The sequence below is a fragment of the Cottoperca gobio genome, chromosome 7 (genome assembly GCF_900634415.1).
Source record: "Cottoperca gobio chromosome 7, fCotGob3.1, whole genome shotgun sequence".
Taxonomy (NCBI): Eukaryota; Metazoa; Chordata; class Actinopteri; order Perciformes; family Bovichtidae; genus Cottoperca; species Cottoperca gobio.
This window is the reverse complement of record NC_041361.1, coordinates 6258358-6274063: the sequence shown is the minus strand read 5'-3', so window position 1 is coordinate 6274063 and position 15706 is coordinate 6258358. Positions and strand designations below refer to the sequence as shown.

The window sequence follows — 15706 nt, the reverse complement described above, 5'->3', positions numbered from 1 at the left end:
GTTGTTTTGTCTTTTATTAACTTATAATTATATGTATATTATGTGCTCCGTTTTCTAAAGAGCATACTAATTAATTAATACTAATATTAATGATTTTCTACTTTCTAATAAAGAAAAACACACAAACGTGACAACGACCTGTGACGTCATCAAAAGGCGCATCCCTGTGCTCTGCTTGTGCGACTTTAGGCGCAGGTTTCTTTCGAATGGTTTTTCGTAAATAAAAAGGACTTTAAAATGTCTATGAAAGGAAGATTTCCGATCAGGAGGACTCTTGAATACCTCCAGAAGGGAGACATCGTCTTCAAAAACAAAGTGAAGATCATGACGATCAATTACAACACACATGGAGAGCTCAGCGACGGAGCAAGGTCAGAGCTAACAACAGCTAACACACATTTAACATCACAGCTAAATCACATTTACAGCTGCAACACTGCAAATGTGTCTCAAAAGCGTGTACCACAACTGTTAGTATAGTGACATAAACAGACTGCATGCATAGCTTTGTGAATCTCAGATCCACATGATGATATTTAATGGAAAACATGCACATAGCTATTGTGTTATGATACTTGACATGCACTCAACGTGAAATGTCAATGCTGTGATTATGGGGCTGTTACTAATGATTAATTGCATTATAAATAATTTTATTGTCATTAAAATGTCAGAAAATATCAGATAAAATGTAGTATTAGAAGTGCCACAACTGTCACTTCTAATGTCAAGCACTAAAACAACCGAAATACTGTAGTAATAGTTACTTAATGAATGAAATAAAACAAACTTAATGAAACTAAACCCAACAATTACAATTTAATTACAAAAATACAAGTTAGATGGAAATAAAATACCAAAAAGACATTCACAAGATCACCCTTGTTGGAAATGTGCTTGCATTAATAAAAATAAATAAAAAAGGAATAGATTTAAAAGATGTTATTGATTCTGCAAGTCTAAGATGATTGAATGGTATTTCAATCCACTAATCTTTTCAGCTTCACTTTGTTTAGTGAACAAAACTAAATTTAGTGTTTAACCTCAGTTTAAGCCTTATATTTTTCTGTATTGCACTTCTAGTTTTACGCACAAGTACCAACACATGAATGCACTTTTGTACATGGTTCCTGATATAAATAAATGTAGTAAACTAGACGACTAATAATAAGAAAATAGTATGCTATATTTTGTTATTCGTTTAAACTGATTTGGTTTATTCAGAACCAAGAAGAATTTTTAACTTGGATTTTTTTTAAAGCACCACTTGTGTCTTGAAATGTACTATTTCAAGAAAGTCAGACCGCCTGTCATGTAAAGCTGTTATTAAATTGTGTACTTTCTCTCTGTTTTGCAGAAAGTTCGTGTTCTTCAATATTCCTCAGATTCAGTACAAAAACCAGTGGCTTCAACTAATGATGTTCAAAAATATGACGCCATCGCCGTTCTTGAAGTTCTACCTGGGTTTGTAGCCTTGCACTGTTGTTTGACCCGTAACAACAATATTATTATTATTATTATTATTTATTCTGTTTGGGTTAATATCCTCACTTTCTTTTGCAGACAATGGCGAGCAAGTTCTGGTGGATGTGGAAGGAAAGGACCACAAACAAATTTCCAAACATGTTAAGATGATTTTGGGCAAATCAGAGTAAGATATTTTATTCCGTTTACTCCGTTTTATTTAAGTGTCCCAGTAAGTCACGACAGTGTGAAGGGGAGCCAGCGTGCACAATACAGGAGCAACTAAATAGAATTTGGCCATCACTAGTTTCATTATTTGTGATTTCTTCTACAATGCCATGTCGAATGTTTTCTGTGAAAAAGTCCTATTCCTGCAGTGACCAGATATTCCAATAATATATTGATTTTTACTCCCTCTCGGTTTACAGAGAAGTGTTAGAAGCTGAGGCACAATCCAAGATGCAGGAATCCAACCCCGCAAACTTTGGGCCCAAAAAGTACTGCCTGAGGGAGTGCATCTGTCAGGTGGAGGGCCAGGTGCCGTGTCCGAGCACCACTCCTCTGCCCAAGGAGATGACGGGCAAATACCGCACCCTGATGGCAGCTGAGGAGAGCTGAGTACTGTAGATTCACTGGACAATATTATAGCATTGTGATGTTCTCTATGATTTTGTACGATTACGTGAAAGGACTACCGCATTGCATATTTTGCTGTAAATATGTGTAACCTATAGGGTCCCACTATGCTGTGCATTGTGAGAACGTTACTGTACAGAGACCCTCAAGTACACCATGAGCAGCAGGAACCTACCAACACATGGCATCGTTTGGGCAAAAACTTTGCTCTAGGTTTGGATAACTTGATATCCGTTTTTACGTGATGTGACCTAGTTGAAGAATCCACACATCCGGATGGGATTTTACATCCAGCCCAGTGTTTATACTGCAATGTAAACATTAAAAATAAAAATGATTTGCCTACGTGGCTGTAGTTGTCGCTCTGTGAAAAAACTCGAAAAATCTAAATCCTAAAGTAAGCACAACTACAATATTTGTATACATGTTCAACAGGTTTAAGACAAGAACGAGAAACATTTTGTAGAGACACATTTTCTTTTATTGGTGCTGAGATGGAATTTTCAAAGTTAATAAATTGTCTGTGTGTCTAAAACGTTTTAGCAAATTAGCTAAAATCAACTGAAAATACACATTCTCAAGTTATTCACACTGTCACAAAACATTTACAGTGACATGTTGTACTTAACACCTTCTGGGGACGTCACGGATAAGCAGTGCGAGATCAGACGACACAAAAAACGTTTTGCTTTTGTAGAGAAATATGGACATTCTGACCGACAGGAAAGCACTATGACGAATGAATAAGGATGTAGCAGCACTGTGAGTGATAATACTTGCTGGCATTCATGTAGTGTTAATTTATCTGACAAACAAACCTGTCTAAAATAGTGCGGTGAGTTAAGAATTAAGTTGATCTTATTAGTTAGTTATTAGTTGACTTGAAGATGCCTACGATGTGCCTTGGCAGATAGTGTTTAGTATGTTCATGTTCAGTGCTGGTTGGATGAACTTTGAATGAACTTCATAGAGGATACTACTGAACAGATAGCATGCTATACATACAGATGTTGACCGACAGCATGTTACAGGAGCTATGTTGAGAGATTTTAACAATATTTATAAAAACAAAATGAAAGTGTTGACCAGCTTTTGGCCTCAAGACAAGCGTCAAACAGCACGTCACAGAAACACAGACAAAAATCCTGCAACCCAAGTGCTCAGTTGGATCAGTAGTGCCACTGCTACCAGTAAGATCACAGCCTTTAGGGGTTGAACAGCAGGACGTGGAAAATGTTCTGTTCACTTGGCTCAATATGGCGTTTAAGATGCTTTAAAAAAACAAAAAAAACATCTAAATGCAACCAGGTCAAAGCCAACATGACAGATACGATGCACAACGATTACTGAACCGAATCTGCTTGAGTAAGACCATGCAGACAGGAAATGTCGCCTAACAGAGATAGGTTAACGTGTTCATTTGAAGTCATTGTTACAGAAAAAAGCAAAACACTGAAACAGAAATTAAACGGCTGTTAGAAAAAATACTTATTCATCCGGTCCTGGACAGTGTATCGCAGATGTACATGTGGTTATTTATAGTATGATTAAGGATTAAAAGCTTTTCCCTCTGATGTCATCATAGTCAGTATGAGTGACACTTAGCACAGGAGCAACAAGAATGGCTTCATTCTGCGAAATGTGTCTTTAACTTGCCTTATAAATCTATGACACAAAGTGGTCAGAGGCTCTGCAACAAGTGTGACTGAATTAGTAATTTAAGCCTATAATTGAATTTTAATATATAACAACGTATCTATTGATCAGTTTCCTTCAAACACCAGGCGGCCCAAGTGTGGTCATAAAGTCTAATTTAATTTGTTTCTAATTAAATTATCAAATGTCATTTTGTGTGGTTTTTGTAGTGTTGTTCGAAGGCCCAGTAAGAACAGCATGGTTTGGTTTTTTGGTATTGGTTGAATAAAGAGCAGGAATTTCAATTACCACAAATAAGCTCGAATTTTAGGTACAACATGATGGCACTAGTATCAATGGAATTAAAGAACTGCACTGATTTATAAGTAAATCAAATGTAAATCATACATCCTGACTTCCTACTCAACTCAAACAGTCTTCTGACTGTCCCGTTAAATAAATGTTAAAGTAGCATTCTTCTGTCTTCCATTGTTCATGTTGTCCCTGACACAACAGGTTTAATATCTTCAGCAACATGCGTGAACAAATGGATTTCTACTTGCAGTGCTTAAAAACTGTGCATGCTGGGATAGGCTCCAGCCCTCTGTGACCCTGTACAGGATAAGTGGTTTAGAAAGTTGTTTGGAAATGAATGGAGAGTCACTCCAGACTACTGATCTCTAGAACATATTTCATTTTGAGACTAACCTAGTCTTTTTGTGGCTCAGCAGACCTCACCCAAACTAAATTCAGTGGGCTCATTAGTCATGTAAAGTGAGCTAGCCTTGCAGGACTTGGTAAGTAGCAGGTAATCAGGGGGATTTTGTGGGAAAGGTGTTAGTGCTTCTTTTTCTTTTGTTCTAGTAGAGTGTGCTGTAGCTCTCTGAGGTTCTCCGACAGGAGCTCCACCTCGTCGAGACGGCCGCTGAGCTTGGCGTCAAAAATGTAGGCCCTTATGTTGTCAATCTGCTGCAGCAGCAGCTCCTCCTCTATCATGTCCACGTCGGGCAAAGCCTCATCATCATGCTCCCCTTCAAAGGGGTTAGTCGAGACTCCTGGCGAACTCCCAGACGCCTCCTGGAAAGGGTTACCTGTGTCTGTTTTGCCGTCTTCTTCAAAGGGGTTGCCCGGTATGGACTCAGCCCGTTTGTTCTCCTCCACCTCTTCACCCTCTTCACCCTCATCGAATGGGTTGTATTCTTTCTTCCCATTGCTTACCTCTTTGTGTTCCTTCTTTATGTCCTCAAAGAAGGGATTGGATGGATCCTCCTCAATGGGAGTAGAGTCCTCATCATCGAAAGGGTTAAGGGAGGTGGTGTTCTGTCCTTCACCACCAGGGGGGGTTACATGTCCCCCTAAGCTCCTCAACCTGGGAGGTGACTCCTCCTGGCTTGTGAGAGCAGGGAACGCTCTTACAGAGGATGGACTGCTCTCAGCTTTCGGAGTCAGCTCCTCTGCTTCAGTGTCTTCCTCTCCTTGGAAGCCCCCTGCCGGACTGATATCCAGAGACCTCTCCCATGTGAAGGAAGGCGGGGTGGAGCCCACTGTGGGGCCCCAGTGCTCCCTCTCATCCCTTTCCCGCGCTTCCAGGCGATTGAGCTCCCCCTGCTGCAAACTCTCCTCCTCGGCCAGCTTCTGGGAGAGCGCGATGGCCAGGCTGGTCTGCTGCTGATCGTATTCATCCTGCAGCTGACGCAAGTTCTCCTCCAACATGGCTACCTCGTCTGTCCTCTTGGCCTCCCGTGCCTGACGAACAAATGACTGTATGTTCTCAATCTGCTGCAGGAGGGGGTCCTCCAGCTCGCTGCGTGTATGGACGGAGTCTGCGGAGGGCAACCATCCCCCAGCTTTGGTCATGCGTGGAGCTCTCGGGGCCTGCGGCAGCTCTCCGTTAGTACTGGGAGGTGGACGGTTTTTCTCAGACTCCTGCCTCCTTTTCAGGGTCCCCTGGGTTACCTGTTGAGCAGGGAAATATATGAAGTACAAACATTTGTTATGAAGTAGAAAAATGAGAACTATCAGTACGCAATCTCACCAGTCTCTCTTGTTGGAGTCTCTTCTCTTGTTCCTGTTTCCTCTTTTCTTTCAGCTCTTCATATTTAGCCTTAGTGGGTAGAGACATGAGACCTAACAGCTTCTCCTAAAACAGGGAGGACATGAAGAATGGGTGAATTCAGGGAAAGAAAGGATCAAATTGGAAAGAAACATGTAGCAGGAACACTGTGTAAATGTAACGGATGATTGTAGCAACACTGTATAGCCCCGTTTGGAGTGAGCTCATGTCTTTAGTCATGCTGAGAATGTCCTGAACTTCACCTGGACAAACAGCGTGGCTGTATAGCGGATCATCCTCTGAAGCTGGAGGGCCTTTGGATGTGGTGGTGGATCATCTTTTGCTCTTAGTGTTAAAATCTTCTTACTGAGAAGAAAAACACAACTCCATTTGATTTTTTTTTTTAACTCTATATTTACAAAGAACACTTCTGTTGGGACTGACATCTACCTTAGGGCATCGATTAGTTGGTAGTATTTCTGCACCTCCAGTCTCAGTCCACCAGCAGTGTCAAGATTGTATGTGGTTTCTCCGGCACTGTGAACGCATACAGCCATGACGGTAAGCAAGCAGTCTCTCAAATCAAAGAAGATTTCTTACATCAGAAATACTTATTAAATAACTGCTTCTTAAAATGGGGCTTACTTGAGCGACTCAGCCATTCTGATGTATTCTGGAGCCTTTTCATCCACTTTCTCCATGCACATCCTCAGCCTCTGACAGGAAGACAAGTTTGGAGCAAGTGAACAACAGGAAACCCCAAAAGACAAACACTGAATGACGGGAAGGATACAACAGTGTAAACTCAAGACGGCTTGAAAAGAAAACACAGACTCAACTGCACTACTAGTGGGAATAAGAAAAGACAAAATTGTAAAAATCTGTAGTAAAAATCTGTAGTGATCCTTTTTTCCATTTTAACTATGAGATTGTTTGATGTTCCAACCTCGTAAAGTTTCACTACATCCGGCATGTGGTCCCTCTCTTCCAACTTCTGCTGTCTCTTCAGCAGCGTGTCCATACAGTGGTGACAGCAGCGAATCTTCTCATCGTCCTTTTCCTCGAGCATGGAGGTAACGCTGCTCAGGCTGCTGATGCTGCCTCTCCTGGAGCCCATCCCACTGCCGCCACCTCCTGCTGGGGGAGACTGAGTCTGAATGGGGCTGCCAGGTACACAAAGGGCCTCTCGCGTCCCACTGATCAGCTTGTCTGTGAACAGATAAAAAGGCAAACATTTCACAGCATTGAGACACATATGGCAAAGAAACTTGACTTCAACTCTTTATAGTTTGAAAGAGTTTTGTTCATACGTACGAGCCAAAGGTAAAGGGACAAACTCCATGCACTTCCTGCACATGATGGACCCGCAGAGACGACAGTGGTGGCGCCTGTTCCGGATGTTGAACTTGTTTCCACAGTCAGGACAGAACGGGACATCAGAGTCATTCACCCACGACACCACTGACTTCTCAATGGCTATAAAGAAGGATGAACACTCATTACATCATTCATGTTGACATATACATAGGAGTCACAGTTGTAATGAAAACATGTGGACAAACCTCGGATTTTGGCGGCATCAGAGTTGATCCTGTCAAACGACGTCAACTGAAACAACAGTTTTCATGGTAAGTTAGTTGCCACAGTTAAGCCCATCTTAAGTGTAATTTTAACAACAACTGGAAGAGATTTATGGTGTGAATGAGTCGTGATCTGTGCCATGGTAAGCATACTTTTTCCAGTCTAATGATGAGCTTGTTGACCTCAATGACATAGTGATCTATCCTGGCTGCTCGGTGTTTTTTAAAGAGGTCAAGGTGACTTCTGGTTGCTCCTACAAAAGCAAAGAGAAAGGAAACCGTAAGAGTTCAGCATGTGGCTGCTGCTTAAAAGCGTTATTAGTCATTCTCATCAAAGATTATCAAATTATATCCAAATGATATGCAAAGGGGAGTGGAGTGGGGATTTATTTCCACCCAGTTTTACAGTCTCACCCAGTTCCTGAGGCTCCCACATGTAGGGGTCCACTCCACCATAGTAGAAGGACTCATAACTGCCTGTATCCGGTCTGTCATCTCCATCCCGTTTCAACAGCTTGTCTTTGGCTTTCTTTGCCTTCTGAACCAAATCTGTGCACAAAGATAATGAGTACACAACAACCACCAAGTCCACAAAAAAATCCCCCTATTACCAAGTTCATTATCAATCCGAACAACTGCATACAAATCAGAGAGTTAACCCCCTAGCATGCCTCTGTTTCCAACCGACATTCTTCCTCTCTACATTTCATAGTTTTACCGTTTCATCTACTGTCCCTCCCTGCAGCACAATATGTTGCCAATTCATCCTGGCAACATTTCCCCCTAGTCAAACACTGCAGTGCCCTTATATCAAATTCAAATTGTAATCCCGTAACTGCTTTTTGAAGAAGCTCACACTGTCTTTTTGCTCAACTAGTCGGTTTTTGTTTCTTTAGACTCAAATGACAAGACTCAAATGGCATTGTGTCTGCAAGCAGAATCCACAGGAACAATCCACGGTACTCACTTTTGAGCTGTCCCCTAACATGGCGATCATCTCCAGAGTGCTCCTCTTCATAGTGGTCTTGGAGTTGGTAGAATGACTGCAGGTCCTTCAGGCACAGTGGGCAAAGAAAGCCCTCCTTCACATCACCCACCTCAAAGGGGGGTGGATAACTGGAGGCCATGACAGTGGCGGACTGTGTTTAGGAAGAAGATATGCAAGGTGGGAGATTCTTGCTTTGGTCCACATGTCATGGGGTGTGCATCCCACCCCATAATAGCTCCATCACGCCAGAGAAAATTCTGGTAAAAATGAAGAGCAGGGCAAAGCAGATTGAGGCTATAACTATTTAACAAAATCCATTCATTAAATTCCAGATACATGGGGGGATTTAAATGTTTGCTCTAACAGATTTAAAAACACATATGCTGGTTTGAATGTGCATTTCTCCACATTTGTATTCAGTTATACCAGGTAAGTCATTATGTCTTACTTGGTATAATTGAATACCAGTGTGGTTGTTACACCTGTACAAATTGAGGCCAATTATCCTGCAATATTGCTCTCATGGGTTAGGTAACAAAGGTTTAAATTTACAACCAGTTTTAGTCCACTTCAGAAAGCTGGAGCTAACATAACTGCAATCTTACACATCAAACATTTTACAACGATTACAGTGACTTAACATTACAGTTGTTTTATCGAGCCCATGCAAATAAACTAACCTAAATTAAGACTTTAAATGACGTGACTTAACCCACGCAGTCAGTGAAAAACAGTCCTAACTAACTTAAAAGATAAGTATTTGCTTTTCTGAATGTAAGCGAGCACCATTTTATTCAACATGTGATATTTGCATATTAACTATCTGGCAGCTAAAGGTACAGCCGTTGGCCGCCCTTATACTGAACAGAGATTGTAACGTTAGCTAACTTACAGCATGCTAACATCAGCTCTCGCTTTCTTCAGCCATCGTTTCTCTAATCGTATTGTTCAAAACACAGAGATGAATACCTTTAAATTCAATAAAAACAAGTACTCAGATTAATCAACACGATCGATCCGCTGTACTTACAAATGAATCCAATAGTTGTGTAGTTGACAGTTTGTATCCTCTCTGACAGCTCGACAACACCAGCTGCAGCAGCAGCAGCCCTGCCCGGTCATGTGATTAGCATTCATTTGGTAAGGGAAGAGAAGAGGGACAAACCGGACAAAACACACACACTTTTTTATTAAATGAAACTGACATAATACAGATTCAGGGATAGTATACAAAACAATTATAACAAAAGAGCGGTGTTTGGGAAGCTACTTTGAAAGCATAGCTTTGCAAGCCACCAAATACTTGCAACTGGAAGAAGTTCAACTACAGCATAGGGAGAAATCTAGTTTGGTTAACTAAAGCTACTTAGAAAATGTAGTTCAGTACTTTTCAAAAAAGGGATCAAATTGACAATGTACAAAAAACGACATGCCAGAAAAAAAGGCCATTCAATTGAGTTGATTACAAAAAGTTCCACTTGTTCACAGGTCAATACCTCGACTAATAATATATTTAACTTGTACTTTGACTGTTTGACCGACTTGAGCATTGGTCTATAGAAAAGGGCCTGTTGTCTTGCAGTTTTATAACATTGGACTTGTACAATCCTAAAATTTTAACTCTCATTCAATTTACACCTTTTTACACAGTATGAACAGCTTGAACACTGGTTTGCCTGATGCATGCATCAGTTCAATTACAGTAGAGAAACAATGGAAAAATAAAAATTCCTTTTCTTTTAGAGCCCACAATAGTAATTTGTAGTTTCAATAGTTAGCTACATATATAATGACAAATAAGTAGTTTAACTACTTGAATCACTATACAAATATGTTTGTAGTTAAACTACGTTCAAGTGTGGAAATCATGAATCTATCATCAAACTTAGTATCACTTGCTTAATCAGTAGATGTACACTGTACTTTTATATCTTGATTCACATTACTATGTATGTAAGTTGTTGTACTTTTATATCTTGATCCATGTGACATACACATTACTATGTATGTATATTGTTGTACATTTATACCTTGATTAATGTACCATACGCATTACTATGTATGATGTTGTATTCTTATACTTTTGATCAGAATTATATGCATGTCCAGATTGACAAGAGTACTCATACAGAGAGATTTGAGCTGTGGCGCACAGGGTGCAGGGAACTAGTTTTGTTTAGACTAAAACCAGATAAGGTAGGCGTGAGAAAAGACGCCCATTCCGCTATAATAGCAGGTGTTGTGTTGAACGGCAGTAACCCAAGGCATGAGAAGACCTTGAGAGTTCCTCGGACTGAGAAGATGTTATGGTAAAACTTTAGCACCCTGTGTCAGGCTCAGACACTGACCAGAGATTTACTATTCAGCATGTATACATAATGTAGTGTAAGTTCAAATAGGTATACTAAATGTAGTGTAAGTTCCCAATAAATGTAAACAGGTACCAAATCAGGACACCAAAGATGAAACTGTGTCAAGAGGCGTGGACATGCCTACCGCACCGACAAAGGCCACCATCCCATGGTGCAACGTCCAATAAGAGGAAGGGATACTCATATTTTGCTAGTGTGTATATACTGTATGTGAATGCTCATTCGGGCCTTTTTGTGAAACTGCGAGACAGCTAATTGCATTTCTGTGGTCTGTGGAACAGTGAAGCCGATTGGCCCTCATGAGTATAATTTGATGTTTTGTTGCACTTTTGATTTTAATAATTAACTTGATATTATAACCCAAAGATTCCTGGTCCATCTCTTTACAGATAGAACACGTAACACAAGCTTCTGCTAAATGTAGTTAAACTACTCCTCTTTGTCGCCAACACCGATTTCCCCTTCCTGTTTCAATACCACAGCTCACCTGTAGGCAGCGCTGTGAGCCTCTCCACACGTGCAATACCTTGTCTGTGCTTCCTCTCCACATTTTCCATATTCATGATTCCCTCAACAACTTACCTCCAACCTGATAAACGGGAATCTTGCAAATATTTCATATTTTCCTGATTCTGAGCTTCTGTTTAACTTCTGTCAAGATCATCCTAAAAGGAAACTCTCTCTGGTCCATTCAGGAAGCAGGTTCCCTGTGTGTCAGTTGGTTTTGCCAAATTGTTCAGGAATATGCATTAAAATATAACCTGAAATGCTAAGAGCCTTAAGGTTGAATCCTGCATTATTTCCTAACCCTGAGGCATGTAGTTTTAGGACCTTTGACTGATTCAGCCTCAGTTTATAGGGTTATAAGCATTATATTGTTTTAGCTTACAGCTCAGTTTCTGTGCTCTGTGATAAAACACAATGCATGTGCATGAGGTCAATGGGGGCCCAAAGCTCATGTTGGCCCCGAGACCTCCTAGTTAATTACAGGTCATAGTTAGTCATAATTGTTTGAACTGTTTTTAGCTGTTCTCAACATTGTGGTGGTCAGGAACATAAATCAAATGATGATTCAATGTATAGTGACAAAGTAATTCTGCTATATTATTTCAGATTTTTAGAAACATGGATAGTTTTAATTGTTTCATTACAACTACAAAACTCCTTCAAATGACCACTGAACTAGACTGTCAACAGAGTAAGTGTGTGTGTGTGTGTGTGTGTGTGTGTGTGTGTGTGTGTGTGTGTGTGTGTGTGTGTGTGTGTGTGCGTGTGCGTGTGTGTGTGTGTGTGTGTGTGCACTTTTAAAGACATTGCATTTCAGGTCTAAAATAGTTTGTGCATGAAATAAATATATAATAATACAGGATATTCATCTGAAATAGTTCATCCTGTAAATCTGATCATGTGCATTTTCTTCCTGCTTAATATTTTGCCAATCTACTGAAGCATTACTGCTGGATTTGAAAGTTGTGTGCACGCTTAAGTGGAGAGCCATCTATCCTCGTGTGCTAGATGAACAATTTGCATATTGATCAGGCCTGCGGGCAGCTGCTGTGATGGAATGAGCCCAATTAAAGTGAGCAGAGGATACGTGACACTCTGTCTGCTGTTGAATTGCATTAACCCTTAGATGAGGCGAAGGCAGAGGGACTGCTTTGTTGGACTACACACTTAGACCTGTTGGGTTGGATAAACAGTTTAATAGACTTTAATAGTGCTCCAAGGCATGAATTACGGCAACTAAAGAAAACCATACATTTGTACCAATGCGTTTTATTGTCCAACAAACAACATTGGTGGTTGACTGTAAGGCAAAGGTATAACTTTTAATTTACAACATTAAGTTAAATAAACTTAATCCATGCAATTATATGTAGAAAAATAACCAGTGACACTTTTTACTTGCGGTGGTATTCATTATAGTTTACATAAGTAAAAAAAAGAAAGAAACACAAATCAATCAATGAAGGGATTTCCTCTGCAAAGCTCTAAACGTTAGCCACTTTTATTGATCATATTGATCATATTTCAAGCATGTACTTTCCTGACAAGCGTGTGTTGCCTCACAGAGGCACCATCGCAACAGCCAGTATACTAATGCTGTCATTATTGGACTTGATGTTAGCATTATAGCCTAATTAACGGAATAAATACTAAATTATTATAATAATTAATTAACAAAGATCAACATAGGGCACGCACTGTAATGTAAACCATATTTACAGCGATATAGTCGGTTTTGGAGGACAATTACGCGCTCTCCAAAGAAACAAACCGCAGATAAATGTTTTGCGATGACGATACAGCAGCCAAAGAAAAACGGTGGTACAAGAGATTAAATGATGTAAATTCTTTTTTCATTTTTAATAATTCTTTATGGTCACTTCATTTACACATTTATTTGTTTACAATACAGCAGTACACGCACACCAGGCTTTTGTTTCACCTACTCCCCGTCCACTAAATCCTCCTCGGGTGCAAACCTTTTACCCGGGTGTTGTCTCTTCTCCTCCGCATGACTCTTGTTTATGTTGTCTAAAAAGTCGAGCAGCAAACTGGTCTTGCTGCAGCTCGTAGGGTCCAATACATCACACGGACTGTTTGTGCCTAAATCCGGACTGAAGTTATCCAAAAACCGTTTTCCGGGGTGCTGACGCTTTTCCAACTCGGCGATGTCTTCGTCTCCATCTGCATCCGCATCCCAATCCCCATCCTCGTCCTCATCCTCTGGGTGGCGCTTACCTGGGTGCTGGCGTTTGCTGTGCAGCACCAGGTAGCGCTTTCCCGGGTGCTGTCGTTTTGAAAGTTCACTCAGGAGCATTACGGGGTTTTCAGAAACGTGTTCCATCGTGAAGCGCTTTCCCGGGTGCTGCCTTTTATGGAGCTCCATGAATGAGTGCATTTCATCTTCGCGTTTGCCCGGGTGCTGTCTCTTTTCAACATCCAAGTACTGTTCATCCTCGTCTTCGTCTCTCCTCCCCGGATGCTGCCGCTTCTCCAAATCCTCGCTGTACCTTTTACCGGGATGCTGACGTTTTGTCACCCATTCCGTCTGAGAGGAAAATCCCTCTGAAAAAAGGAATGACATTTAGATTACTTCAAGTAGCCCTAAGCCTACATGAAATATCCCTTAACTGCAAAACCGTTTCTCCAACGTGTCTATGCCGTGCGTAACTTGCGCACACATGAGTGTAGATGGAGGTCCACATTCCTTGCATCATATTAAATTGGAAGAACGTTTTTCCGTCATTTTAACGTTTTAAAACACATTTTCAAACATTTTATTATGATTATTTACATGTATAACTGGAAATCAGTACACGCTTAGAACACGCTGCTTGGAACACGTATCCACTTTCGTTAAAGACTTTCAATATAAAACATGAGACAAATAGCCCAGATATCAATGTCATGGTAGTGGGGAATTGAATTGAATTGAATTGAATGACTTAAAATTGAATATTAAACATTTTAGGTACTTAAGGGCACTATTTCCCAACAAATCAATCGTTGAATCAATTGATCCAACACATATATATATATTTTACGCACCATTTCTGCCGTCTTCATCCTGCATCTTTCTGAGAATGGATTGTAACAGGAGACTTTCTGCTCTCTGTAGTATGATGTCGTCTATGGTCCTTCCGTCAGTCTCATCCTCAGTGGGGAGGTCCTGTCCTCCAGACACGGTCAAGTTGCAGACCACGAGAGAAGCCAAGATGAGCAGACATGTCGACTTCATTGCAATTTAGTTGCTCGTCAGATGGAGAAATAGATTATGATCTATGGGAAAGATCAAATTAAATAGATTAAATGAATGTGGAGCCAAGGCGAACTCTCTGAACATATAGCTACACTATATCTTTAAGCAATTTGATTCAATATTGAGACCAGCAGTCTTCTGAGACTTCGGATGACTAAAAAATTCTGGTGCAAATTGTAACTTGTTTCAGCTGTTAAAGCGGACTGCTCTCATTTAATTCGGAACAGTTACAAGTTAACAACTTATAAAACTTATAAAATCAAGACAATCAACAAAAAAAGAGCTAATCTGCATTGGAATAAATGCAAAAAAATCCCAATTTAAATTTATTTTACAAAAAGAAAATATGTAAACTGAACGTCATGCTGTCTAAGAAAAACTCCGAAATAAAGTTGAATAACGCATAGTAAATCTACCCAGATATGATGAAGCGGAGCCATTAACACAAACTATAGATATATTTACGTTGTTCTATAAGTGTTTATTCTAAAGTGCGCCAGACTCACCCTGGAAGTATCCAAAGTCTCGTCTTTCTCAGCCTCTGTTGAGCGCACAGTGATGATAGTTGCTCTCAGCCTCTCGCAGCAGTTGGTGACCCGTGGAGGCCGAGTCTGGAGGTCTGAGCAGAAAACTTTCCGTTCTCAGCATTTATACTTACCGGTCGCTGTCGTCATACCTCCACCAGAGTCATTTTTCAGGATCCCTCGTCCCCACTGATGTCACGAAGTCGTGCGCAACTGGATGTGCTGAATGATCGCCCTATAGGGGCCGCTGCCCAATTTGTCATTTGAAAAACAAATGAATATATGATATAGACAGCAGGCACTACTGCTATACTGGATAAGATAAATCAATGCGTAACATTTTTAGATTTTTAGACCATATTAGTCATTTATTCAAGTTCATTATTCGCTATCTTGAATAATCGTTTGGCGTGGATGCATATTGTTTTATTTATTCAGATGTTTTTATACAGAATATGAGTCTTCATACAAAAGGCTTCTATTTGATCTTATTGTTTGCCACTCAGATGAAACAATCCAAAGTTCTCCAATGTGGCGCCAGTAAGTGCTGCAGATAGATTCTTTCATATTTTTCAAAAATACCCTAAGGTCACAGGACTCAGGAGGGAGAGCTGAATCCATCTGGTTCTTCAGAGCACACATAATGCACTTTCTGGTCACGATGCAACACAGCTGAATGTATCAGAGG

General features: G+C 40.4%; 3 protein-coding genes across 4 annotated transcripts; 1 reads left to right on the top strand and 2 right to left on the bottom strand.

Moving 5' to 3' along the window:
• Positions 1-9: 9 nt before the first annotated feature.
• On the top strand, positions 10-2450 carry mrps25 (mitochondrial ribosomal protein S25). The gene is made up of 4 exons (XM_029435830.1): positions 10-371; positions 1358-1464; positions 1564-1651; positions 1893-2450. Exons 1-4 carry the CDS (start codon positions 238-240, stop codon positions 2080-2082), a joined length of 519 nt encoding a protein of 172 aa, XP_029291690.1. The 5' UTR covers positions 10-237; the 3' UTR covers positions 2083-2450.
• A 108-nt stretch (positions 2451-2558) lies between these two features.
• On the bottom strand, positions 2559-9496 carry rbsn (rabenosyn, RAB effector). Of its 2 annotated transcripts, none has more exons than XM_029435789.1 (12): positions 9387-9496; positions 8336-8613; positions 7783-7917; positions 7522-7622; positions 7351-7396; positions 7103-7264; positions 6735-6997; positions 6434-6504; positions 6239-6325; positions 6052-6154; positions 5771-5875; positions 2559-5691 (listed from the first exon to the last, which is right to left on the bottom strand). In XM_029435789.1, exons 2-12 carry the CDS (start codon positions 8493-8495, stop codon positions 4573-4575), a joined length of 2352 nt encoding a protein of 783 aa, XP_029291649.1. In that variant the 5' UTR covers positions 8496-8613; positions 9387-9496; the 3' UTR covers positions 2559-4572. The 2 variants fall into 2 exon arrangements, with proteins under 2 accessions (XP_029291649.1, XP_029291650.1); XM_029435790.1 differs by lacking the exon at positions 9387-9496 and adding an exon at positions 9249-9360.
• A 2920-nt stretch (positions 9497-12416) lies between these two features.
• On the bottom strand, positions 12417-15131 carry trh (thyrotropin-releasing hormone). The gene is made up of 3 exons (XM_029435826.1): positions 15001-15131; positions 14284-14514; positions 12417-13800 (listed from the first exon to the last, which is right to left on the bottom strand). Exons 2-3 carry the CDS (start codon positions 14471-14473, stop codon positions 13178-13180), a joined length of 813 nt encoding a protein of 270 aa, XP_029291686.1. The 5' UTR covers positions 14474-14514; positions 15001-15131; the 3' UTR covers positions 12417-13177.
• Positions 15132-15706: the final 575 nt, after the last annotated feature.